General features: G+C 38.7%; 2 protein-coding genes across 2 annotated transcripts in view; one reads left to right on the forward strand and one right to left on the reverse strand.

Annotated features, from left to right (window-relative positions):
- Nucleotides 1-981: 981 nt before the first annotated feature.
- On the reverse strand, nucleotides 982-5,096 carry c17h12orf45 (chromosome 17 C12orf45 homolog). The gene is made up of 4 exons (XM_005808161.2): nucleotides 4,967-5,096; nucleotides 3,669-3,743; nucleotides 3,460-3,593; nucleotides 982-2,477 (listed from the first exon to the last, which is right to left on the reverse strand). Exons 1-4 carry the CDS (start codon nucleotides 5,094-5,096, stop codon nucleotides 2,298-2,300), a joined length of 519 nt encoding a protein of 172 aa, XP_005808218.1. The 3' UTR covers nucleotides 982-2,297.
- An 897-nt stretch (nucleotides 5,097-5,993) lies between these two features.
- slc41a2 (solute carrier family 41 member 2) overlaps nucleotides 5,994-26,681 on the forward strand; it is a 30,666-nt gene continuing 9,978 nt past the window's right edge. Inside the window, exons 1-9 of the mRNA XM_005808145.2 lie at nucleotides 5,994-6,097; nucleotides 7,520-8,201; nucleotides 9,783-9,890; nucleotides 11,118-11,189; nucleotides 12,237-12,381; nucleotides 13,027-13,173; nucleotides 16,775-16,922; nucleotides 20,528-20,607; nucleotides 24,602-24,733. Of these exons, the coding sequence (XP_005808202.1) occupies nucleotides 7,656-8,201; nucleotides 9,783-9,890; nucleotides 11,118-11,189; nucleotides 12,237-12,381; nucleotides 13,027-13,173; nucleotides 16,775-16,922; nucleotides 20,528-20,607; nucleotides 24,602-24,733 (1,378 nt within the window). The 5' untranslated portion in view covers nucleotides 5,994-6,097; nucleotides 7,520-7,655. The remainder of the gene's footprint in view (nucleotides 6,098-7,519; nucleotides 8,202-9,782; nucleotides 9,891-11,117; nucleotides 11,190-12,236; nucleotides 12,382-13,026; nucleotides 13,174-16,774; nucleotides 16,923-20,527; nucleotides 20,608-24,601; nucleotides 24,734-26,681) is intronic.

A 26,681-nucleotide genomic window follows, 5' to 3' on the forward strand; every position in this document is an offset into this window, starting at 1 on the left:
GTTATTTATGTTTTCTTAATGGCTTGTGTTGTCCCTTGACAGAATGCCGCCATGGGCAGTGAGCCATCTCCCAACTCAAACACCACCCTCTTTAAATTCTAGGGCTTAGAGGGTGTACCCAGTTTTTTTATTTTCAAACTTTCATTTTGGCTTAATCAGTTAATAACTAGAGTAATTAAATGTAAAACCTGGCAAAGACCAAATTGTTAGTACATTGATACAGGAGCTACTTATATTGTTCCTGTGGTGATGGTGTTCGAAGTAACAAATAGAAAGGCTAGTTTATCTCTGTCTAACTACTGTCACAGTTTAGTTATTTTCAAATGCCAATATTATTTTACTGATCCCTCCAGGAAAATTATTTTGTCCAATTAACACAAAATACAGTAAAAACATAAAATGTACCATAGTATGCAGTTGTCCAAAGTACCAGATGTGCAACATGCCACAGAGGGTAGAATACACTCAACCAGGCTCTTAGTCTAACCGACTGCTGGTGTTGTGTATTTTGATGGTGTGGGGATAAATGACCTACTGAGGATCCCAGTCCTGCAGCCCAATGACAGGAACCTTTAGCTACAGCAGCTCTCTAGCCCAGCCAGGAAGGAGTGGAAAGGGGGCAACTGTAACAGATCGGGTTGCTCTGTGCCTTCCTTAGTAGACCCTCTCAAAAACAGTCCAGACAGAGGATAAAACCAGAGCCTGTCCTGACACTTCCTGTTCTTGTCAACTATCCACCACAGCAAACGAGAGATTTTGTAATGTGGTGACACTGGTCATCACATAAATCTCTTGTGTGCTATTCTTACCATCAAACACCATCCAGATGTAAAAAAAAAACTCTTTTCCTCTCCTCTTTATCAAAATTAATTGCTTTTGACTATTTTTTACAAAATAAAGACACTTCTAAAAATGGTTCATGTTTTTTTGTTGTGTAAAATTTTCCAAATACTTCACTGTATTCATCACAGTAATGCCATATAGATGTTTTATCCTTTACTAATTTCACAAAGTGTAGAACATTTTCCACTGTGAAAGGCAGTAAGGGAGTGTTTTCTTACTCAAAGGAAAATGGGACGCCGTCCACTGAATGTACAGTAACTCTCAGTGCTGGAGTGTCCCTGTGTGATTGTTGTGATGTACAACTCAGAGAATCCAGTGACGCTTGGAGATTTAGTGGTTTTCAGAACCACCATGTGGACCACTGCTGGAATCAATGAGTATATGGATGTTGTTAAAGGAGGATGGCTATGATGGTATCCAACAGCAACATACAGCCATTTAGCCTGATCCAAACAAACAATTGTTTTTGACTTCATCATAGACTTTCCTACATAATGTGACTCTTGGGTTAAAATGCATAAATAATTTCCTCATACATCTAACCTGACCTTGTTACAGTATCCTCCACATTTATTGGCAGCTTGGGTAGCAGCCAGTAAAATGTCAAACTGAAACAATTGGAAAAATCAAACCTTTAATTAGATAATATTTACCAAGTTGGGGGGAAAAAGCATTGTTGTTATTGTTATTATCTTATGTAAACATTGTTTACATAAGATGTGTTCCACAGAAATTGCCACTGATTTCTGTACTAGAACAGCACTTCTCTTATAAAATCGCACAAAGTTGAAGTAAACCTTGCGCAACCAGTCGTCCATAAGGTTTACCAGTGACCAGTTGTTACATGACCTCTGCACATCCTCTATAGTCCAGTTTCCTCTGACACTGCCTGTCAGCCCACAGGCTCTCTACTGGACCCTGTTCTCTGAACAGATACAGTCATGGAAGAAGCTTGATTTTGTTCCGATTTGATGACAGTCCTCTTGAACAACTCAATGAAGACCCATTACAGATCTCTTGTCTGCCACACACTACATGACTCCCAGGGCTTCTAGAAAAGAAACAGGCCCCCAGCATGACAGCTCCTCCACCGTGCTCATCAGTGGGCCTGAGCTGTTGCGTACCACTGATTGTTGTCCCTATGTGATATTGTCAAGTTTCTTGAGAGGAAGCTTCCCCAATGAATGCTTTTCTCATTCATTTCTGAATTCTGACAGGAAATGCAAAAGTAGACTGCTGCACTTAAATGATAGCAGAAAGTGTACATTAGGAACCTGCGGGTTTGGGCCTAAACTCATGGAAGGACTCACTGATCATCAGTGAAAGGCCAGGCTGGATGAGGTAGTCCCATCATCTGACTGTTTATAAAACTCCCATAGGGATGATGAAAAGCTGCCATTCTGTACTCTGGAGCGTTCTTCTAACCGTCCAACAGAACTCTGCAGCCCACTCTCCTACTCGCCTCCCTGCTCCAGGACCTCCAGGATGCTGGCCTTTTTGTTCCCTCTGTTTCCAGGCAGCTTGAGGTTCCTCTCTGTGATCTCAGCGACGTCTTCCTCAGACTCAGACTCAGACGTCTCCTCCTCTTCTTCTGATTCGCTGCCCGACTCGTTCAGCTCCACCACAGCTACATCCTGGACAGACAGGAGCACATGATCTTTATCTGAACATTAAAACAATGGAACGTCCACTAATGTCTGCAGAACACCGCTAATCTGACGAGTGATTTGCCTTTGTCAACCATTATGGGGGAATTTGTATGTCTGACGTCAATGTTTCCAGGAGTTTCTGATCGTTTTACTAGTTGATAACCCTCTGAAGGAGGTGACTAACCTGACAGGTCTACAGGTGAAGCTCAGCAAACTAGAATATTGGAAAAGGTTAATTTGTTTCTGCAAATCAAAAAGTGAAGCTTTCTGGCTCACAGAAAACACTGAATGTCTCAGAAAATTCAATCATTTTAGATAAATAGCAAAAAAACATCAATAAAAAAATCAATGCAGGTATGTGGGACTACAGAAAGGTATGTCCATCCACTCTACACTATATGAACTCCATACATGACAGGTACTCTTTTTGCATCTCACATTACTCCTCTTCCTTGCTTACCTTTTATCTTTCCACCTGATTTTCCAAAAAAAGCTAGTCAGAGTTTACAACAAGAAGGATGGAGCTGTAAACCATAACTAATCCTGGAAGAAAACCTGCAGAACCAGGGACAGTATTTGCTGTTTTACGTCCAAGCTTGATAACACTTTATGTGAAGGGACGTGCATACGACTGACATGACACCATCACAAACATGACATAACACCCGTTATGAACATGAAGGAGTCATCAAGGGTCATTAGGTAAATAGCGATACCTTTAACGCAAAGTTGCATTAAAAGTCAATTAAAAGTGACCTTATTTACCAATGACACAACATAACAGTCAAATATTTATGAAGACTCCTTCATGTTCATAACACATGTTATGTCATGTTAGTCTTATGCACACCCTGTCAAATAAAATGCTACTCTTAACCTTAAACACTCTTCAGCTGAAGGCTGTAGCGCACACGTACACACCCCCACCCCCCCACACACACAAATGATCATACTGAGCGACACTCACCATCTCTATGACCCGTTCTGCCTCGTCCACGTTCTGGATGTCAAAGTGTCCTTCAGGAGCCTCCTCCAGCTGCTGCTTCAGCTTCTCGTTGGCCTCAGCCATCCGAGGCAGGAAGCTCTGCAGGCGCTCCAGAACTGAAGGGCAGAAATGGTTTGAATATAAATGTTACGGGCAAACTTAAGGCCAGATGTTACAGGAGGAGGTCTCACCGCTGCTCCTTGGCACCCGCTCCGTCTGCAGGGATCGGCCCGCTCCGGGCTTCAGGAGGAGCTTCTCACTGAGGCCTGGAGGAAAAACAGCAGCAGGTCAAACAGAGACAGAAGGAAGAAGAGAAAACTTTTAACATCGCTTTTATCTTTCTTTTTTATGCTATGGTGGAAATGCTGATGTTTTTAGGTACATTTAGGTACTGAGAAATGGAAGCCTGCTGCAGAAAATATCCCCTCATCTCAAATGTCCAAAAGCGATGATTATATGAAGAGATCTTCTTTAGAGGTCTTTGGAGGAAGCATTAGGTTCTAAATGAGCTAAAAAAAAAATTATAAAAAATTAACATAAGATGTAGCAATTAATTAATCAAGTCTGATCAGAGATTAAATGATCAATTACTGCGAGATCACAGTTCTTCCTTTTCATGACTTGCAACAAAAACAAAGAACTCCCACTGTTTGTGCTCCATAAAATCAGCAGCTGGTAAAAGCCTGATTGGTGCATCTACAGTGGAAGGCAGACGCTGATTAATTGGTCAAAAATAATGTGACCACTGTAATAAATGCAGGAGATTTGGCCGTTTGCTGGTCTGAAGAATGCAGAATGTCCAGATGGAAAAACATCAGCAGTGAACTTAGGGAAGCAACGCTGGCAGCTCATCAAAGTGGGAAGAGTTATGAGCTCATTTCTCAACTGCGGTTTGGACAGATGCAACCCAAGCAGAAAGACGTTGCTTTCTACACCAGTCAGTCATTTTACCACTGTCTTCAGTCAGAGGCTTCTTCAAATACACTGCAACACAGACTGCTGCAGGAGGCTCTGTCACAACTGTAACCATTTCTCATAACTCTTTTTAGAAAACAACAATAGGTTGAAGAACTACAACATTTTATTTCTAGCCAACGTTTAGCCAGGTTTTACGGAATTAAACAGGACAAGCTAACTGGACTTATGTTTTCGTGCAGTTTTTCCATGCACGAAAAACATGGAAAAACTGCACGAGTTTCTATTTCTATTATATCTATGATAAAAGGACGTTGTCAAAACTATTGCTTCCGCAGTTAGCGCCCACCAAAACATGAGAAAACAACACCTGCTGTTTACTTATAGCCCTTAGATAACGCTGAGAACAATTTCTTAAAACATGTTTTTAACGCTGTTGACCCTATTCCTGAAAAGGCCGGTACACCGTTAGATTAGCTTCTCACAGTAAACGGTGTTTTACAGAATAGAAATATCCTTCATTGTTATTATTCAACATCCAGTAATTCATAAATAGTGAAGAAAACATTCATACCTCCACCGTTTCCACAAGACAGTAAAGACTGGGAAATAGTTTTCTTCGTGTTTAGGTCCATGTTGGAAGGAGAGTTTAACTCGGCATGTGCAACACATGTAGCTAACACCTGGCTACGATTTCCGGACATCACCACACTTATATTTGTTTAGCACCACCTAGTGTTTAGGAAGACTCCTGAAGCTAAAACAAATCTATATTCAAAAATTGATTTCAGAATCTACTTGAAAAAAAATTAATAAAGCTCTTATTAAGCTTCTTCACATTTAGATCAATTGTAATATTTGTCGGTTTGTTTGTTTTTCTCTTAACAACGTGCACTACGTCTTTTCCCTGCCGTACTACAAGCTTAAAGAGCTGTGTGGCACTTTTTGTTTGGTCTGGCTAAGAGAGACTGTATGGTAAGAGGTATGACTCTGATCTTTTTTTACTTCACATATTATTGTAGTTCTTTATCTTTAAATGGCAAGCTTAAGATTCTTCCAGAGTAAAAGTTTGAGAAATTGTATGTTTTAAATAATCTCTGTGCAGTGTAGCATTAACTTGTTTAGCTTTGACAGGTCAGGCATTGTGAAACTGAAATAAAAAGAAAAGAAACAGAATGATACTAAAGCATCATATTGGAAGAAGTTAAAAATCTTATATAAACTGTAGTCACCCACCTGGTAAATTTGCACATAACAAACGAGCAATAAAATTTTTTTATATAGCATAACTGACAGCTAAATTAAAAAAGAGTTTCTACAAAGAAACAGTGTAGCTGAGCATATTTATGTTAACTGGACAATCATAAAAAAGTTTTTCTTTTTTTGCATTTTTAAAAAACTTGTTTAGTACTCTATTATCACCTCATCTATCTACATATCCATCAGCACTGCAAACAAGACAGATAGAGCTAATCCTTGACGTCGCCTACTCCCTACCTCACTGCTGTCGTTGTGAAGTTTATGTACCTTGTAAACACGCTTAACGTAGCTTCTGCGACCAGTTCCGTCATTTTCAAATGGAGTCTCCATCGTTTTTCATTGACGATCTTTGTTGGCATTTTTTTCCTCTGACGCGGCTGGCTGGTTGGCTGTCACGTAAAACTGGCATCTCTCCTCCGGGTCGAAAATCCTTTCTGACGAACAGGTAATTCCTTGGAGAAGAAGAAAAACTAACAAAACTGTAGATATTGGAATATTTTATTGATATTTTGTCGGGACAAGTTTTGTGAAGCAGCTTAGTGGTTCACGCGGAAGGTGTCGCGAGCAGCTTCCCAACTGTTTTCATTCCTGCACAGCTAGCTTACAGCTTCCGAAGATGTTTGGCTAATATAGACCACAGCTGGCAGCTTTTATCCACCCTTTTTAAAGGAAAGTTGCTACTAACGTGGTCAACTGAAACTAATGGATGATTTAGAGGCACTTCCGACGGCTATAACTGGTTATTTCCTTTGTCATTATTGATAAGTTAATTGTCAAAAAAAAAAAATCCATAAGGCTATTTATAATAGAAGGACACAGTCTAACTAAAGGAGTAGTGTTAGTTTTTGGTTTTTGGTGTTTCCCGTGCTCTCTGAAATCCTTTGTAGAAGTTAAAGAGGAAGTCTTAAATAAGATGCAACAAAGTGTCTGCTATTTATCTGATAAAACAGCATTTCCTGCTCATAGTCATATCCCTTGAACTTTAACCTTTATTTAAGCTTCTGCGCAGCATAATAAAGCAGCACTGGGAGGCGGAAGCATAAGGATTCATGGTTTTCCAGCTGCAGCTCAGACTGATTTTAGGACATCAGTGAATATCAACCTTCCAATTCTTTCTTTCAACTCTGCCCGTCAGTTTGGGTTCATGACAATTTCTCCATAGATTTAAAGTTGTGCCATTTTTCCCCTCCCATTTCCGTAAGTAACCTTTAACGGGAGTTGGTTATACTGAATTGTATTATTTAAGGTTATGAAATTAATACGCATATCACACTTTTCAGATTATTATTATTTTTTTGCTAAAAAAATAGTTTGAAACTATATCATTTTTAATTCCCTTCATGATTATTTGCTACTTTTTGTTGATTTCTTACATAAAATTCAAATAAAATGCATTGATGCTTGTAGTTCTAATTTAATAACATACTTTTGCAGGCACTGCATAGTCCAGCACCTACTGTAGTTTTAAAAGTGATTGAAAGTTCCTCAGATTCCTTAATAATTCACTGAAACATCGTTGCGGTCTTGATGTTGCGTTGCTCATTATAATATATATTTAGTTTTTATTTACAGTAACATTTCACTCAGTGTTTACATATCAGAAAAAAATTTTTAAAAGGAGATAAACATCAGTTTTAGAGGAACAACAATATATGACACATTAAACCATGTCATCAGTTACTGAAGAAAACTAAGTGAACCTGCATCCTTCCATTACCTGTTATTCTATAGGAATCAGGGGCAGAGGTAGCAGCAGTATTAACTGTGTTAGTCAGTGACCAACAGTAAGTGTGAGCAGGAGGTTTTTATTGTACTCTGGTTATTTTGCTCATGTTTGACATTTGCCTGTTCTCCTGTTTCCCTCCAGTGATGCCTTCCAGAAGCCAGTATTAACAAGGCCACTCCCCGTTAGCCTGCGTGAACCTCTGTGTCGTCGTTGTGCTGAGTCCGCCGTCAGTCTGGATGAGAAGAGATGAGCCTCTGCGGTCCTAGAAGCCGTCACCATGAGCATGAAGAACCTGGGCGGAGCCTTGGGGGACTCACTAGGCTCTAGCCTGGCGGTGCGGATGAGTGGGGCGGCTGGCGGATGGAGCGCTCTCTCCCTGAAACCCGTGGCCCCGGTGCGCATCGGCTCCATTTTTCAGACCATGGTTCCCACTGGCTACACCAAGCTGCAGGAGGATCGATTAGCCATGGTGGACCTGGGGGCGAAACCCGAGGCCGGCTCGCTGCAGAACGGCTACAGACAGGAGGCGACTCACATGGAGGGCCGGCGGATCGTGGAGCGGGCCTCCCGCTCCTCCATAACTCTGTCGGACTGTGGAGAAGGGGGCTGCGCTGAGACAGAGCCCATGCTGGCAGAGTGGAGACTCTCCGGGGACGACGCCAGTGACAAGGAGGTAGAGGAGGATACGGTAGAGGCGCCGGGGGAAGAGGGGTCCAATATGCCCAAGGAGTCGCCGCTGGCCATGGCTTTGCAGATACTGGTGCCTTTTCTCTTGGCTGGCTTTGGAACAGTGTCAGCTGGAATGGTGCTGGATATTGTTCAGGTAAGCTGGTGTGAAACCAGTAAAGATCCCATCTGAACCGACTGGGATTAAAGGCTCATCTATGGTTATTAAATAACGTCTGGCTGTGGAGCTGATGTTCAGCTGCATTAACTCTGCATTGTGAAGGCCCTGCAGTCATCACTGGAGTAAACTCTGCTTTGAGCACGGAGCAGAAAGGATACATTATTTTAAAAAGAGGTTCTGAAAAGTGTGGCATGCTTTTATATTCATCACCCTTTATTTTGAAAATCCCCAAAGTGCAAAAAAGGAAATCATAAATCTCCTAATTAGTAAAAAGTCTGTCTGTAGGTGATTTAATCTCATTATTAATGCAGATAATCTGTTTGTGTTTTTGTCTTGTTTTGTGTGATTTAAATCACTGATTTTGTGGCTCTTCTCCAGGAATTTTTGCAAGGATGTTTTTGATATTTTTCCTTCGTAAACTGCTGTCAGGTTTATTTGTGCAGCATATTTCATCAGCAAGGCAGTTCAGAGTTCTTTGCTCTACAAAAACATAATGCAGTAACCAATTTTGAAACATCAATAAACGTTATATTTTGTCAAATGCCATCATCAAAATCATCAAATATATTAATTTTAATTATTATGAATCAAAGACAGCTTTTAGCCTTTATTGATGTAAAGGAACTCAGTGTTTCAGCAGTTTTTCAGTTTTCTGGAAGTTTGATCCAGATTACAGGAGCTTTTCCATGTTCCAAATACCTAGATATAGAAGAAAATGATAAGTTAGAAAAAAGAAGACCGATTGGACACTCAAGCATATTTATTGTATCATGGACTATAACTTGAAGTAGAATTCAGAAACACTGCCACCTGAAAGTGGGAGGTAGCAGTCACTTAATTGTGAGTTTATTGCAGAAAAATTTGCAATAAACTCACAACTGTATGAGGGATCTGTTTATTAAAAAAAAAAAATTGCACCAATTTCTGCAACCCCCCCCCAAAAAAAAAAAACCAAAAACAAAACTGTAGTGACTGATTAGAGAACAAACAGCATGAGGAAGATGAAGGAACCAGACGAGCAGATTTCTGGTCGCCACAGAGCAGGTTCTGGTAGATTTGGTTTACTGTATCTGTGTTAGTTTTGTGTTCTTGTAGTTTTCTGATCCTCTTTGAAATTTGATTTAAAGCCCAATTGGGAAACAGAACTGTTTTAAATGGCAGCGTATTTATTAGAGAATGCTTCAAGAGACAAGAAAAAAGAGACAAGAGAATGCTTCGATGTAACCTGGATCATCATGTTGAGCCCTCCTTTACCCTGGCGGGTTTAGCTGAGCGGACCGGATCGGTCACGGTCACTACAGCTGATAAAGAAATACAGAAACAAACAAACAAAAAAAGAATCTGTCCAAGAGATTGTTTGACCAATATCTAAACTTTCTCTGCTCTACTATCAGTTCTCTGTTTTCTAAGTTTTCCAGGTCGGTGTAGCTGATCTCTTTGTTGACTCAACAGGGAGAGTTGTGGACTCTTATCTGAATGTCACCAAGGCTTTTATCTTTAAATGTCAAATTAGGTTGCGTGATAAGAGGTCAGATGTTGTTTCCAATGTGTCCGCAGCACTGGGAGGCCTTCCGGTTCATCACAGAGATCTTCATCCTGGTTCCTGCTCTGCTGGGCCTGAAGGGGAACCTGGAGATGACTCTGGCCTCCAGGCTGTCCACAGCTGTGAGTCCCTCCATAAGCTCATTTTGTATTTCTTTCTCTATGATGCAAATGCTACTGTCAGAATGTGCTGGTTGGATAATCTTCAGAAAAAAAATACCACAGCATCATGGTACTGGCAGGAACCAGTATTCAAACAAAGCTGTTCAACAAGATCTGCTTGTTGTTCACAGCAGCCTTCCAACATTATCATTTCTTGGCATTCCTTTAGTTTCCACGGTGTGGCTGTTTTCAGCTGGCAGAATCACAAAAGGATTCTATGAGTCAGCTGACCACAGTGTGCAGTTTTTGAGCATTTTAATACTTTGTATGACTTGATACCAGTACTAGGTATGAGTATTTATTGTCTCAATTATCATTACACACTGATAGATAGGAGTAGGAACTGGGGACGTGAGGGGGGGAGACACGTCCCACCCAATATGGGAGACAAAAATAAAAAAAATTACACTGTAGAGGAAAACAAATTACTTGGAAATATTTTAATTCACATGCTTTTATTTTGAAAGTGCAATACAGCTTCATATCAGTTCAAAACTCTTGATTGATATCACCTGCACACAAGTAGGTACTGTGACCCGCAGACACATTTACCAAAAAATGGATGCAAAGTAATTTTAAATAGTTTATCTTCACTTTTAGCATTTTTGCAATAATATCACAAAATATCATGGTTAAAGTTAAATTCCACCCACGTTTAAAGGTCACCTGTGCCTAATGGCAATCAGCTTGCTGAAGATCCTACTCTCTAGTTCTGTGATCAGTTTGTGCCATTTTTCACCACTTTGGTTAAGATTAGTTCATGTGAGAGTCAAGCTGCTGGAACATCTGTAAAACCTGGAGGAGAACCGTTCTGATCCTAACATCCTTCTGGAAGGATCAGGTTGGAACACACTTCCTGTTCTGTTCACATGGAGGTAGAGAGGTATTTTAAGCCGTTGGTTTTTTCACTTCTCAATCTGAACAGAGCTGGAAGCTGAATAAAGAAAAGACAGAGCAGAACTGGGTCTTTGTTGGGGTTCCAGTTGCTGGGCCCCTCCCTCTTTGGCCCCCAGCTCCCTGCATGGAGGAGCTCCAACTTCACAGCACTGTGTCAACAACAAGCAGAGTTCAGTCAGATCAAATACCCTCTGCAGCTCCTCTAAAAGCACATTTAACCCCTTCTGGTCATGCTGATAAGGACAATTTCAGCATTGCACTACTGTTTATTATCTCTCTATCACTCTGTAGGTAAATGTAGGGAAGATGGACTCTCCCATAGAGAAGTGGAACCTAATCATCGGCAACCTGGCACTGAAGCAGGTAATCACCCAGCCGGCTTCCATCCAGCACCTTGTAAAAGTATTAGCACCCAGTACATGTTCACAGTTTAACTTTGGGATTATCATTGGGATTTTATGCGTTAAGCAAACACAAAAAGGCTCATGGTTTTTAAATTTTTCAGTTTTTTTTGTTTTTTTGGGGGGAAGGGTGGTTCTGTGATGCTGTTTGTTCTCCATCCATATTTGAAATTATGAGACATTTTTGTTCGAGCTGCATCTTTAAAATGATGTTCAAACCAGCAGGCATACAAAATAAAATTCACATTAAAAAAAATACAAAAATAATTTATGCATTTAAAAGAAATTATGTGAAATAATAATAAAAAAACCCATTATAAACATCCTTCAAGGCATTAAGGCATGGTCAGTTTGGTGCTAACACAAAGGCAACATTCAGGCTTCGGTGGATGGATTACTTTGGGTGAGCCTTCACAGAATATTTTTTTTAAAACAATGAATTATGTAAAAACGATGAGCTACTTTGTTGGTCCATTGTATAAAATCCCAATAAAATACTCTGAAGATTGTTACAGCAACGTGAGAAACCGTGTAAAACAATTGAAGAGGTATCTTGCTCTACTTCTATAATTGCAGGTTTTATTATCCTCATCAGTCAATGAAATTCTTGGTTTCTTCATATTCACATTTAAGGATATTTTAACACAATAAGCTGTAAATAAGGTTGGAAGAAAAACTTCGGTCTTTACTGTGATGTAATTTATTGTAGAGGAATGAGGCCTGGGCTGTTTTGAGGCTTTTTTACCTTCTCATGAGCTGCAGCTGACAGTAGGTGATGATGAGTTTTCATGTGACTGCTGCTGATCATCCACCCACACACAGGAACACACAGCTACGTCACCGCAGGATGACGGGCTGTTTGTGTACCTCGTTGTGGAATAACATCAGAAATGACTGTGGCAGATTATACTCAGATGTAATGCTGTGCTTCTTCAACATGTCGACTTGTCTTTTTTAAATTTTTTTATTTATTTTAACAATCAACTGAAACCCCTGTGTGTGTTTCCAGGTCCAGGCCACAGTGGTGGGGTTCCTGGCAGCTGTAGCAGCCGTCGTGCTCGGTTGGATCCCAGAGGGGAAGTTTCAGATGAGCCATGCTGTTTTGCTCTGCTCAAGCAGCGTGGCCACGGCCTTCATAGCCTCCCTGCTGCAAGGTAAACACTCTTATCATAAACTGTCACAACTGGAGCTCAGCACCACTTCTTCCTTAAAAAATACTCTCCTCTCTGTGGATATAATTTGCTACCAACATTTCAGGGTTAGTTTTTCTTTACTCAGGAGAAAAAACTTTGTTTTTTTCTCTTTTGTTCTTTTTTCCCCACTTGTCTTTCTTTTTCTTCCTCTTTTTTTGCTTTTTCACCTTTTTTATTTCTACTTTTTTGCTTTTAATTTTTTTCCTCTTTTCCTCCTATTTTTCTCTCCACTTATTTTTCCCCATTTTGTTATTCTTTTCATTCCCCTTTTCCTTTTTTTTGATTTTTTACTTTTCTTTGAAATGCTTTGGGGTTTCATCTTTATCCATTGGGAAACTGAAATGTTTACTTGTTAAAAAACAATCTCCCTCCCCGAAGATCAAGTTTCCTCTTCCAAGCCCCTCTGGAAGTTCCTGTTAATTTAACTTCATTTCTTAATTTGACTTAATTTCTCCCCTTATTCTATATGGCTGCAGCAAACATTTCCACCCTATTTGACACTTCTCCAGTGACTCCCTATATTTTCTTCCTCCATAATGATCAGCTTAAAGTCATGTTAGTAATGACCACTGCTAAAGTTCCCTGCCATTTTCTCATTGTGTTTAGGTATCCTCATGGTCGGGGTAATTGTGGGGTCGAAAAAGACCGGCATCAACCCGGACAACGTAGCCACACCCATCGCTGCCAGTTTTGGTGACCTCATAACTCTGGCCATCCTGGCCTGGATAAGCCAAGGCCTCTACAAATGTCTGGGTCTGTAGCTAACTACTGTGTTTATGAAGCTTTCACAGCCACAGTCAAAATTACATGACTATTAGCAGGGAGCAGCTGTGTTTTCCTTTAAAAGTCTAATGGTTGGAAACTAATAGTTTAATTTGTCAGTTTAGTTTGTTTATGAGTCCTGTCTGTATTTTAGTCAGCTTTTAAATGAGATAATATGCAGCTTTCCCACTGATCCATGCAGGCTTCAGAAGTCTTTGACAAGCTATTAAATAAAACAATTCCAGGTGATTTCAGAGAATAGTTAAATACTCCACCCATCCTCATTAGGATCGACATTTTTATTCATGTAAATTTGTTTGTGGTTGTATAAACACCAATTACTCCCACACCAATGGTGTAATGATGCATCCAGCTCACGAAACAAGACAATACATGATGGCGGTTTCATCAGACGAGACATTTCAGAGCATTTATCAATATTTTTTTGAAAACTTGGAGTCCCATTTTTGTCCCCAATGATTCAAACATTAGAATCTATGTTTTTTTTTTTTTTTAAAATCTGCAATCGGTTAAAAAAATTGTAGATTCAGAAAAAAGACTGGCATCAACCCGGACAATGTGGCCACACCCACTGCAGCCTGTTTGGTGTCCTCATAACTCTGGCCTGGATAAGCCAAGGCCTCTACAAATGTCTGGGTCTGTAGCTAACTACTGTGTTTATGAAGCTTTCACAGCCACAGTCAAAATTACATGACTATTAGCAGGGAGCAGCTGTTTCTTCCTTTAAGTGTTTATATTTTGGGGTTTTATGTTTTCCTCATTCTGAGGGAGTGCTAATTCCAGAAAAGCATTTCAAATGCTCCCAAATGATTCCACATAATGAATTAAGGTTTTATAAATAAATTCAAACAGGCAGGCCCATTTCATATTGTCCAGGATAATTCCAGTAAAAGTTATCACCGGTTTAAAATAATTCAACACAGCACCCTCATTAAGACGACATCATGTTTGTTACCAGGTATTAGGATGATTTAAATCAAACCCAGAATGTACAAAAACATACACTACAGATTCCACCATTTCATTTTTATAGAATCAAGACAGAACAAACTGAAAGGTTTAGTAAAAAATTAAATGGCCTTATTATGAAGTTACCACTGACATAAACATCTGTTGAAAATATGCAAAGCTCAGTGATCTACATCATTCATTTATTCAAGATGCAGATGCCTTAAGGATGCCTCTGCTATTGCATCGTAAAGTTAAATACTAATAAATATTGAAATGATAAGTCTGACAAGAAGTAGGGTAGAGAGAGAGAAGGGGAAGACATGCAAAAAATGACCTGAAACCAGATCAACCCTCTGCAAACTGAGGCACCCAGCAAACCAAATAAAGGTTTTGAACTCTGGAGCTTTAAAACAGTGAATAAAAATAATTTCTGATTATACATGTCTGAACTCTGAGGTTTTAAAAACAGTTTTTTTCAAACATCTAATGCATTGCTAGATGTTGATACTAATAATACTTCTACCTGTGAACTTAGAAGTATGATAAGCTTTAATAGTTTGTAGTACTAAAACACCCTGGAATAAAATCATTCATATCTTAAAAAGTTGCTTAACCCTGCTAGACCATGATTCCCCCCTTTCTCTCGATGCGTAATTAGACACTTCCCTCAGTCAGCCAGTAGGGGGCCCTCCTGACTCATTCTGTGGCATGTTTTTGATGTCTCTGCTCCAGCAGACCCGATCCAGAAAGATGCATTCTGATTCACCATCCTGCCTTAGGCTCTCAAATAAAGCTGTTTACCCGATACATTAGAACCTCTGTCAAGTTTCATCCAGTCATAGAAATGTGTGAAATTATTAATAAAAGAAACGATTAAATATTTGGAGCTTAATTTTAAATAGTTCTGGGACTGTGCAGCTGTGCAGTGAGACTGCAAACAGGAGCCCTGTTGTTCTTCACTCCAGTCACACAGATACTTTCTGTTAAATTCACATCAAAATATGTCTGCAGAACTTCTAACTTTGGATGCAGTCAGCCAAGTACCAAATGTCGCCACGGCGACGGCCATGACAGCTGCAGGGATTCAGACGACTCCTGATAGGTTTATTTATGGCAGTTGCTGTTGTTGAGGCTACCGCAACACATGGAAGTTGAAATTCTGCACATGCAGAAAACTGTATAGTTCTACAAAATATTATGATGCACGGTGTGTGTGCGTGTGTGTATGCAGTGCCTTGCAAATGTATGGTGAAGCAAAATGATGCATGTGTTTTGGGGGGATTGTTTGGGTCATATCTCTACCAGTTTGCCCATTCATCCTTGCAAAATGGCTTAAGCTTAGTCAAAATAAATGGAGCGTTAAACATCAAGTTTAAAGTCATACAAAAGCAAAGCAAAATTCACAAAAGCTTAATCTTTGTAGATTAAAGTTAAATTGTGATGAAATAAAGCGCTCGGTTTCTTATTTTCCTGTTTGTTCGAATGTGGTCTGTCAGGCAGTGAGTTTAGTTCATTTACAAGTTCTGTTCAAAACTGAAATTATTAAATTCAGTTTAGAGGTGAATCATTTTCTTTGCATCATAATTATGTACTGCTTTTTTTAACCTGCTACATAAAGTGTTAATAACATACAATGATGTTTTTATGATTAAATCTTGTTTGTAAGAGTTCTGACCCAGACTGTTAGAGACTCAGGAAACCTTTGCAGGTGTTTGGAGTTAATTCCCTGATTAGGGTGCAACACCATGGGTTTCCAAGGTCCAATATTCATTTTTTCTGAGACACTGAAATTAACTTCAGAAAAATATTTGACTTAATCTATGAATTTAATTTCCTGAGATATTAAAATCTGCTTGTTTTATATACAGTATATATTTTTATATGCTTGCTGGTCCTAATGAAAGGAGTTAAAGTACAGTCTGACATTCAGTGGTGGTTTTGATGCCCCGGGCAACATTAGAGCGTACCAGATAAAAAATAAGTATGACCTATCATTTGGTCCTGGAGCTAGTTTTCATTGGTTCTCTGCATAGCAATGTAGTGTTGGCACCCCCTACCTACTGCTGAGATTAGGGAAACTTATTTTACACACTACCCCAGAATTTAAATGGATTTCTTCTTTATGATTTTTTGGGGAAGGGGGCACGGCAGACGGAAGGCATCGTTCATGGTTCTATTTATGCAGAAAACCACAACTCAGAAATGGAAAAATGAAATATTAACTTTGTTATTGTGTGTTTGCTCTTCGCATTTTATTTTTTGCACAGACATAGATAATTCATCCTCATTGGTAATTTATTTGTTATCTTGGCTATCTAGGCAGAATTAGCAGGATCACTTAGGACATTGGTAGGAGTGGTTCGGTATGATATATGGTATCGTCCGACGTATTCAGTAGAGCATTTCCACCACCAGTACTGTACAATGATACGGGTCGGTATGGGTCTGTTGTATGGGCCGCTTTTACAACAAAACGAACTGCACCGACCCGTGCCGTACCACTCAGTGGAAACAAGGCATTCTACAATTAGAATAACTTATGCAAACTTGTAATAATAAATGCTGTCCATGGGAGCCAAAGAAATGTATTTTCAGCATCTTTCTCCTGCTCCCTCCCCAGACTCCTATCCTTACGTATCATCGTTGGTTTGCGCCTTCTTTATGTGTCTGACTCCTCTGTGGATCATCATTTCCTCCAAGCACCCGGCCAGCCGCACGCTGCTGTACTCCGGATGGGAGCCAGTCATCACTGCCATGGTCATCAGCAGGTGTGTGTTATGTTGATACTTCTCTAAGTGTCATTTATGTGATCTTGTGTGGATTTCATGTGATGGACCAACGCTAGGTAGGGTTTCATCTTTCCAACACCTACACTGCAGCCTTGACTCATCTGGGATCATTAGTGACCTCTAGTGAGTTATCAGGGTGTGAGAATCTTGCAACTATTGGAAGACTGATGTTCACAGATGCTCTCCATCCTGTCTGACTGAGCTTGAGTTGTTTTGTAAAGAGAGTGAAAATATCAGCTCCTAGTTATGTGAAGCTGCTATAGCTCTAAAAAACTCTGAATTTACTTCTGCTACTTCAGGCTGATTTTTACACACCCAATTCTACTGGAACACACTTCGGTTTGTTGTTATGAATTCTTTTGCTAGTCACTGTATCCTGTTTATGCTTCTCCCAGCATCTGCTTTGTTGGATGACGCATTCCCTTAAACAAATTGCAGCAGTGAGCGCTCACGCCCTCCGTTCCCCTTGAGCCTGGCTCCTTACAAATAAAGCCCATAGGAGGGAAGCATCTCTCCTGCTCTGCAGCACTTTCTTCTTCTCACTCGGCGCATGTAATTCAACTCGGCCTTTCACGCTTTTTTAGCGAGGGAGATGCAGAAAACACTAATACTAGCAGTGCATATCACCACCTTGGTTGGTTATTGAAATATCAACAATAATCTGTTGGTTTATTCAGAATGAATGGATGTTATTTAAAGCTTACCTAAGTCAGATTATCAGTTTAGGGAAGAGAGTGGCACAGGAAGGACACAAAGTATGTCCTTAACTTTGACATCACAAGCTGCATTGCCTACATAAATGTGCACAGAACTTTATCAAAAAACACAGCTGCGGTGCTTCCATTAAGTGAAAAAATGTAAAAAGGTTTGTTCAGTCATTAATAAAAACATGTCACACCATCAACCTCGTCGTCTTCTTCGTGGTTTGCACCAGTGGTAACATCAGGATGTTGATCATGTGACTCGTGATCCGAAAAAAAATGTTTCCATTGTAGTTTTGCAAATAAACCAATTTCAATATAGCCAAAAACACAACCTTAACCTAGAAAGGTTCAGGTGGCAAAACTTTGTATCAAAAAATGACAGTTGTTTTTCAAAATTGCTGTGTTTCCATTAAGTGAATTTATATTTGTAATTTCAATTTCCACAAATCTCTGGATCCAGTTCTACCTTTATTTAAGGCAATCTGTCATTCAACAGAAATTGTTTCCGTTGAACAAATTTATTTTTGAGATGCCAAATTGTCAATGTCAAATTATATGGTCAGTGGAAAAGCAGCTATTGATACCAACTTTCTCCAGTTCCTACTGATACAATATATTTGTTCCTTGTACTGTTAAAAGACATTTCTGTTGTTTATAATGAAGTCTAAACATTAAAATAAAATTTCATTTTCTCTAAAACGGTTCCAGGTTAGAGCTGTCTCACTGTGTCAGCTATTACCTTCAGGGTTAGTGACTGGAGATATTGGTACAACAAATAAAAGTGGAACTTCTCGCAGGAAATATGTTTTTCTACCAGATCTACTTAAAATAAAAGGTATGTGTAAAGAAAAGAGTCCTTATTTACCATCTTAACTTGTATAATATTTTATTGTGTGGTAACAATGCATTGTAATGCAAGAAGCCCTCCTGCCACAAATACTCATTAATTATAGATGTTAGGAGCAGATCCAAAACCTGTGTTTGAGTAAGTAGAAAGAAAATTGTGCTGTGATTTTTATTACACAACATTCATCATCATTCCTACCTCCTTTTCTAGTCAGATGTTTTCTGGCTTGCAGCTAGCGATGGTTGCATCCATTTTCATGACTGAGTTGAGAAAAATGGGAAAGGGAGAAATGGAAAATAAAGCAGCTGGAAGTTACTGAAGATTTATGACTTTAGGTGTGGAATACAGAGCTCAGGCATCGACGCAGAATGCAGTGGCCAGCCAAGACTAAAGCGGGGGATAGCAGCGTCCGAAGCAGATAAGCATTTCCCAGTCCAGTTTGGTCTTTGACACGTTGAAATGGAAAGAGATAAACCAGAGCAACTTTGCTGTAATCTCAGCTTTCCTTTTGTTGGCTCCCAAACTGGACATATAGTGTCACCTATACTAGTAGACTGCATGAACATCAACTATGCCTTCCATAATCAGGTACTTTTTGACTACGAGACATTGAAATATAATTTTTCGCCATAAGAAGCATGTTTTGAATGTGAAACAATGTAACAGGTCAGCTGACGTTGAGCACTATCTCCTCCCACACTCTTGGAGGAATTGACCACAGCGATTTTCAGTCAAACTATGACCGATGACACTTTCACTGCTCCAATTGGTGACTTCATTTAACCAAACACACCTGGGTCTAATGACTGATGTAAAACACTTTGGACTGCAGTTTTGTCGAAATGTGCTATACAAGTAAAATTGATTGATTCAGTTGTGTTTCCATCTAATTGTCAAGCAACTTTTGAGCAAACGTTCAAACTGTCGCTAAAAAGAAAAAAAAAGAAAGAATTAGGGTTGTTTCCATCCACTCATTTGGAGAAAATCAACCAGGCCTCGGAAAGTGGGATTTCATCAGATGTTGACGCTACGCATGGCTGTAATAAACAGGAAGTAGAGGTTGCTACTAGCATGTTTGCCCAAGTCTCTTTTGAAATAGATTTTTAATGTCAATGAGACATACCTGGTCAAATAAAGGTTATGGTTCACACATCTCAGATAAATGAAAAGAGTCGTCCTCAGAGCTAGAGGTTTCGACTTTGAAATTTTCCGATTCCTCCACGACCACCAGTGGATGGGAGTGTTCCTCCACACCCATCCCAGCCTAGAGTGCCTCTCGCCGGCCACTGCATGCTGACAGTCCTCCCATCCATTCTGGAGGTTTGGGCGGGGAAAGTTAATTACCTCAGAACATATTCAGAAAATGTGTTTCCATCTTCCCTTTGGTGCATTAAAACACAAACGAGCAGAAAAACATTTTTGTGAAATAGAAGTATTATGGTATTTCATATTTTCATCAACCTTTTCTAATGCAATACGTTAGAAAAAAATGTTGATGGAAAAACGGCTATTGAAAGGTTGTTGTTCCAGTAACTCTGGAGGAGAACCCTACCAGCAGTAGCTGAACCATGTTTTAAAAGGTTCTGTGTTTTCCTGCTATTGAGAAAAGGTTTCTCTCCTGCTTGGAGAGCAACCAGGTGTTCCAACCATGAACTTCTCTCAGCGTTTAAACTGATTTCTAATCTCTTCCAGTTTGGGGAAGTTTAGATTTAATTAATGACTGAGAGATAACCACACACAGTGATTGTAAATAAACTGAAAATCTGTTGCAGATAACAGTACATATGAGCAGTAAGCATAAAAACTGAACAGATATACCTGAATTATACATCTGTGTGTGTAAGGTCATGTAAGGTTGAGTTCTTTTTAGAATCTTTTGAAGACCAGATCTTTTATTTATTCCACATTCACCTCCTAGTCAACAAATGATAAAACTTTTTCTTCTCTATTTTTGTTCTTTTATATTTTTCTTTTTGCCCTTTTAATGCTAAAAATAACACCATCAGTTAATCTGTGTATGTTGTGTGTTGCAGTATCGGAGGACTCATTCTGGGCAAAACGGTGTCTGACCCTAACCTAGCTGGCATTGTAGTATACACCCCAGTTATCAACGGTGAGTACTGACTGCCCTTTTGGGTTATCATATGAAAAAGTTTGGGCACTCCTGATAATATTAATTTTCATTTCCAAGTATGTGGGTATTTGGATCAGATATTTCAGTCTGATGTATCAAATAACTGATGGACTCGGTAATATTTCAGCAGTACAATGAGGTTTATTGGATTAAATAGAAAATGTGCAAAATACACAGAGAAAGAAATTTGACAGGTGCAAAAATTTGGGCACCTCAACAGAAAAATCACATTAATATTTAGTAGATCCTCCATTTGCAAAAATAACAACCTCTATACTCTTCCTGTAGCTTCTAGTGAGTATCTGCCTCCTGGATGAAGGTACTTTGGACCATTTCTCCTTACTAAACAATTCCAGTTCAGTTGGATTCAAATCATCCCACAGATGTTCAATGATGTTCAGGTCTGGTGACTGGGATGGCCATTGCAGAACATTTTACTTGTTCCTTTGCGTGAATGCCAGAGTAGATTTGGAGGTGTGTTTTGGATCATTGTCTGGTTAAGACCTTATTAGTTATTAGAACCTGCTTTTTGTGATGATAAACCAGAATTCTGCTGCTGTTTTATAGGTTTTCCTCTTTAGGAGCTGCCTTAATGAAACCCTACTTTGAGCTGTTCTTATATTCCATCGATTCATTTCACACACGACGTTCCTACGAGCTGACATCAAAGTGATGATGTCAGTTGAGGAAAGTTGGAGTCGAGGAAAGTTTCTCTGTTGTTGTTTGTCTCCTTTATCTCCCTCCTTTGTTTTAATTAGTGCAGTCTTTGACCCCGAGAACAGAGATGGAGACAAATAGTTTCTAGACAAGATGGATACCAGGGACACAGAGGCCATTTATCTTGTGCAGTGCAGCGAACATTGAGTGATGGTGGATGTGAAAACGGGGAAAGCAGCCCTGCTTAGTGAACCCCTGCTTAAAAAAACTGTAGAAACTTTACCTAATGAGACTGGAGCTGGCAGTCGGCTGCTTTCTGTGTATCTGTTTAGTTTAAACTGGACCTTTTTCACGTCCCGTTGCTAGCAGCCGGAGCTGTGCTTGTCTGTTCTTTTGGCACCTTAACAACAAGAGATAAGCTTTTAATTAAGTAGCATTAATGAGAGAGAGAAAGAGAGAATTCTTCTTCTGTGCTGCTTTCCTTTGAGACAGTATCTGCGCCAAACATCTGAGGTCTCCAGGGAGGGGCCTGCACGTGAATATAATCAGTTTCTGTGTTGTAGCAAATTTTTAAATCTCCATCATTTTCAAAATTCTGATGACAAGCGGAGGAAAAACCCTGAGGGTGTTTAGTCTCGTTTCTGCTGATTAAAACACTCTGTGGCTTAAAGAAAAGAAACACACACAGCAAATAAATGGATGTCTGACTCTTACCTGATATGGTTGAAAAAAAATGTCATGATCATTTTAGGTTGTTTTTCTAAATAAAAGATTTTCAGAAAGAGTCCTCAGTGCAAATGCAGCAGAAAAAGAAAGGACGTCTATCTAGCTGATTACTTCTTTATTGTAACATTACTTTTTGGCAGTAAATGTTCAGTAAAGCCACATTTGTAAGGAAAAACATATTTGTGGGTTGAGCAGTAAGATTATGCTGGCGGCCATGAAAAACCTTCCCACCAACGCCGCTCTGCTTCATCTACAGATGAATCTGATTGGATGATTAATGGTGTTAGAAGAAACAAGACATGGTAGCAATTTACCCAGCTGAACAAACATTGGCCTCTGTAATGTGTTGTAGCGCCATACATTCCTCAAGCTGGTCACCAGCACGGTCACACACTGTTGCTGGATGCCATCGCATTCCTCACCCATAATTTGGTTCAAATAGGTTTCTGGTTTGGTCTCAGCGCTGTAGATTCAAGTGGCATACAAACCAGCACAGGTGTGTGTTTTTACCTGAGTTGTAAAATGAAAAGAAAAATTGAAAAACTCATATATTTTACCTTGCTATGGTTTACACTTGCTATTTTATTCACATGTGGATCCAGAGCAAACTGTAGCTTTGTTTCTCCAGGTGTTAGCGCTGGGAGCTCCTCCTATTATCTGGGTTTACATCACACCTCAGTGTTGCTTCTATAGCTTTTGTCAAGTAATCTATTACTTTTAATTTTTCTGCAAGAAATCCTTGCAGTATCATAAATGCAGTTCTGAGTAGTCATTACTTCACCAGTTTCTCTAATATAGCATCCGAAATGTAGAGATGCTCTGATCTGATCTATATTGATGTCTATATCAGTCCTGATATTGAAAAAAAATTTTAGATTGTGTATTGGTGGCAATATTCCCAATCCATAAGGACAGATCTATTCAATCTAATTCTATGCTTTGTGGTCTGAACAACATCAAGCATCAAGCTAATGAAACATTCATAAGCCTGTTGGTTGTTGACAGGCTGGAGGCTTCACTGATTTTGTGGCTGGATTCATTTCTTGTTGTTCCATTTATTTTATTAGTCAAATAAATGCATTGAGTTTCAGGTGTTAGAAAGCCTTTGATATGACTTTGTGAAACCTGCTGTAATCCTGCTCAGTCATGCAGTGTATGTGGCCTCCTGACTGCTCCCAGACACAGCTCAGGCTTTAATCTTTGCTTGTCATCTTGTCTTTTATTTTCGTTCTGTATCACTTTCTCTCATGAAAGTCACTTTATTCCTCCTCCTCAGGTGTTTTTCAAATATTTTACAGTGTTTCTTTGTGCTGTGTGTTATATTCAGATTGAAAATGATAAGAGGCTGACATGCATTTCCATTAGTATATAAATTCACATTCGGTAATAAAGCATCAGGTATTAAAAGAAGATCACTTATTTGATCTGATCTGTTAAAGCTTTAAGATTAATACAGATAAACATTTGGGATGATGTATTGATGATGAAGCAACCCACCTTCAAAATCTTAAATTAAACTATAATTGCAAGGTTTCTAAAATATTAATATGTTCTTTCCTATTAACTGGTATTGTTAAAGAAATAGACCTGTCATTTGTCTGTGAATGAACCAGTCTTGAGGTCAGTATTGAGTGAATAAAACTGCAAAGTTGAAATGTTGGAAGTGGAATGCCATCACAAAGTTCATTCCTCATTTTTCAGTCAGTTGATATCAGTGATGGTGATTTAACTGTAAAGGTTACTTGACTTAAAGTCGATCCTTTAAAAATGAGAGATCTAAAAGGTCTAGACTCAGAGTTCCAAAAGCCATTTAAAGTTTGTAAAACCTTTAACTTGTTCATAATAAACATAAACAAATATGTGTTTTTGGTGTATTTCTGGATAAGCAGGTGAGCTACAATAGATGGACTATTAAAACTTTAACTGTTTCCATCCTGCAATATTTCCAAATTCTTAAACAGGCATCTTTCAGGATACCTTTACTTGGGATAAGAAAAATCTGAATATTTTTGCTATCTCAAACTTTTCTTAAATTTCAAGACATAGGGTGTATTTCGGGGTCAGCAACCTTTAAAACTAAAAACCATTCTTGCCTTCGGTTCAGCTGAATTCAAATTGATTAGAGCTTCAAAAGCTGTATGAATGTTCAAGAACCACTGACCTCAATTTTTATATACAGTAGATTTATAAATCTATTAGATATACTACTATAAATCTACTATAAGTAGATAAGTATAGTAGATTTACTATAAGTATAGTAGATTTAGAAATCTACTATATTCCCTTTTTAAAGAATTACCCTCTCTTTTTCAATAAAAAAAAAAAATCAATAAAAAGCTCATTTTTACATTTTCTTCAACTGCAGGGCATACATTTTAACATTTATGGAAACTGAAACATTCTGTTGCAGAAATGCTACGCAAATATTGCATAAAAACATGCAAAAAACCCAAACTTTTTTATTAGCTGTACCTTTTTAGAGATGTTGTTCTCATTCTTATAGAAAATAGTCATTTTAAGAAATTCTAGATCATTTACACTGTTCTATTTTGTCTCAGCCATTGATGACCCACCTGTCTGTCTTGTGCAGGTATTGGAGGAAACTTGGTGGCCATCCAGGCCAGCAGGATTTCTACCCACCTGCATTTCCACTGCGCTCCGGGAGAAGTTCCTGACGAGGCCAAGGGCTGCTACTACCCCTGCCGCACATTCTGTGGCACAGGTCAGTCCAGCCACCAACTGCACTGGTCACTTCATTCTCATGTGATGTGGTAACAAGCATGCAGATTATACTTTAGAACTGGCACAGATTTAAACTAGTTCTACCAGCTGACAATATAATTTATTTATTTTTTTTTAAGTTTAATATCAGGATAGTCATTAATTGATCTATCAGTCAACTAAAAGGTCTGATAGAACATACTATGTTATGTTGTTTGTCCTACAAAATATTGCAAAATACTAGTAATACCAGAAGTGAGCCAGAGCAGGAGAATGATGCTGCCGGCAGCAGAAAGGGACTTGAAGTTGTTGTTGTTAAGCCTTTCAGAACATTTTATCAACATTTCGTCTCAATCAAAGAATTTACCGTTTAATTAAACTGCAATGTCTTGCAGCTGTTCACCCAAAATTGAAAATCAATAATTCCCTGTGCTTTATTTACATTTTGAAAAAAAATTTATGGAAACACCAATTTCAAAAACAATGCCTCTAGAATGAGGTGATTTTTTTTTTTGGCCGTATCAAAATGTATTTATTTAGCAAAACTATAATGGACTGTTTTTTTTTCTCATCACACAAGTCACATGATCAACAGGTAGATGTTGCCACTGGCCAAAACCATAAAGGAGGTGGCAGGAAGTAGTTGGATGATGATGGCGCAGCATGTTTTTTTAATGACTTATCGGTAGAACAATCTCACTCATGTGTGATTTTAATTGCGCTTTCTGATTTAACGGAAACACTGTAATTGCAAATTTGTGCTTTTTTGACTTTAGCGGAATATTGACAAAGTTTTGTGCACATTTGTAGCAGAAACACAGCTAGTGTGTTTATAATGCCAAAGCTGGATACAGCTGGAAGGTCCATCCAGCTATATAGATGGAAGGTCACAGGACAGATGAGGACAAAGTCTGACAAAACTTTAATATTCTGCTCATAAAATGTCAGACTAACTCCAACTCCCAGAAAAAGTAATTATGTCCAAGACAGACTGAGGCTAAATTCACTAAATGAATTTCAGCTTTCATCCACACAGTCCTAGTATGCAGCTTTGATCCAGATTTACAGGGACATATTTAATCTTCATGCCAAGCAAAGGCAGATGGTTAGAGATGCTTTAAGGAATAAACTATAATCAAAATGACTTTGGTCAATATTAACATTTTTGAATAATTGAAATTGGATCATTTGGTGAAAACAGTACATTTAAGAACACTTTGAGAACATCGACTTGCTTTCAACATGAACTTTTCCCTGATATCTGCTCATTGAATCTTCCTTTAAAATAAAACTAATTATTTATTCAAATGTAGAACTTTATAATAAAAAATTCAAATAAAATAAGCAGTTTAATGTTTTTTATGATTATCTTACAATTGATGAAATCTTTCTGCAGAATGGGGCTCATCTGTATGAATAAAGTTTGTAGGGTGTATGATACTCAATATTTATATAGTGAACAAATGACCTAAACGTCATTTGCGTCTCTCTCAGTTTTTTTCCTCAAGGGTTTGTTTTTTAAACTCAGTCATTTAAAGAGTTATTGCATCTAAACTAATTTAAGTACATTGTAATTACTTAAATGAGTAAGTTTAAATGTCACAATTTTAGTAGCTGTAAGGGGAAAATCATAATTAACAGCTTTCAAATATTCAACTGTGTAATTAATGTATATAATATGTGTATAGTAACTATTACGTTCCTAAAATAAATGTACTTTTCAATGGTCTTCTAATTTGTGCAATGGGTTTGCACATAACTTAAATACAATATTTAATTTTAAGTACGTTAGTGTGTTTTATTGAGCCTTTCAGCTAAGAGCTGTAACATGAGTGTCAACTTCAGCACGTTGGTGATGTCAAGCACGGTGGTGGCAGTATCATGCCCTGGATCTGGTTCCCATTCATTAGTTGCTTATAGATCACTCAGTTTTAATCTCACGATGTTGC

This window comes from Xiphophorus maculatus, chromosome 17 (genome assembly GCF_002775205.1).
Source record: "Xiphophorus maculatus strain JP 163 A chromosome 17, X_maculatus-5.0-male, whole genome shotgun sequence".
Classification (NCBI taxonomy): Eukaryota; Metazoa; Chordata; class Actinopteri; order Cyprinodontiformes; family Poeciliidae; genus Xiphophorus; species Xiphophorus maculatus.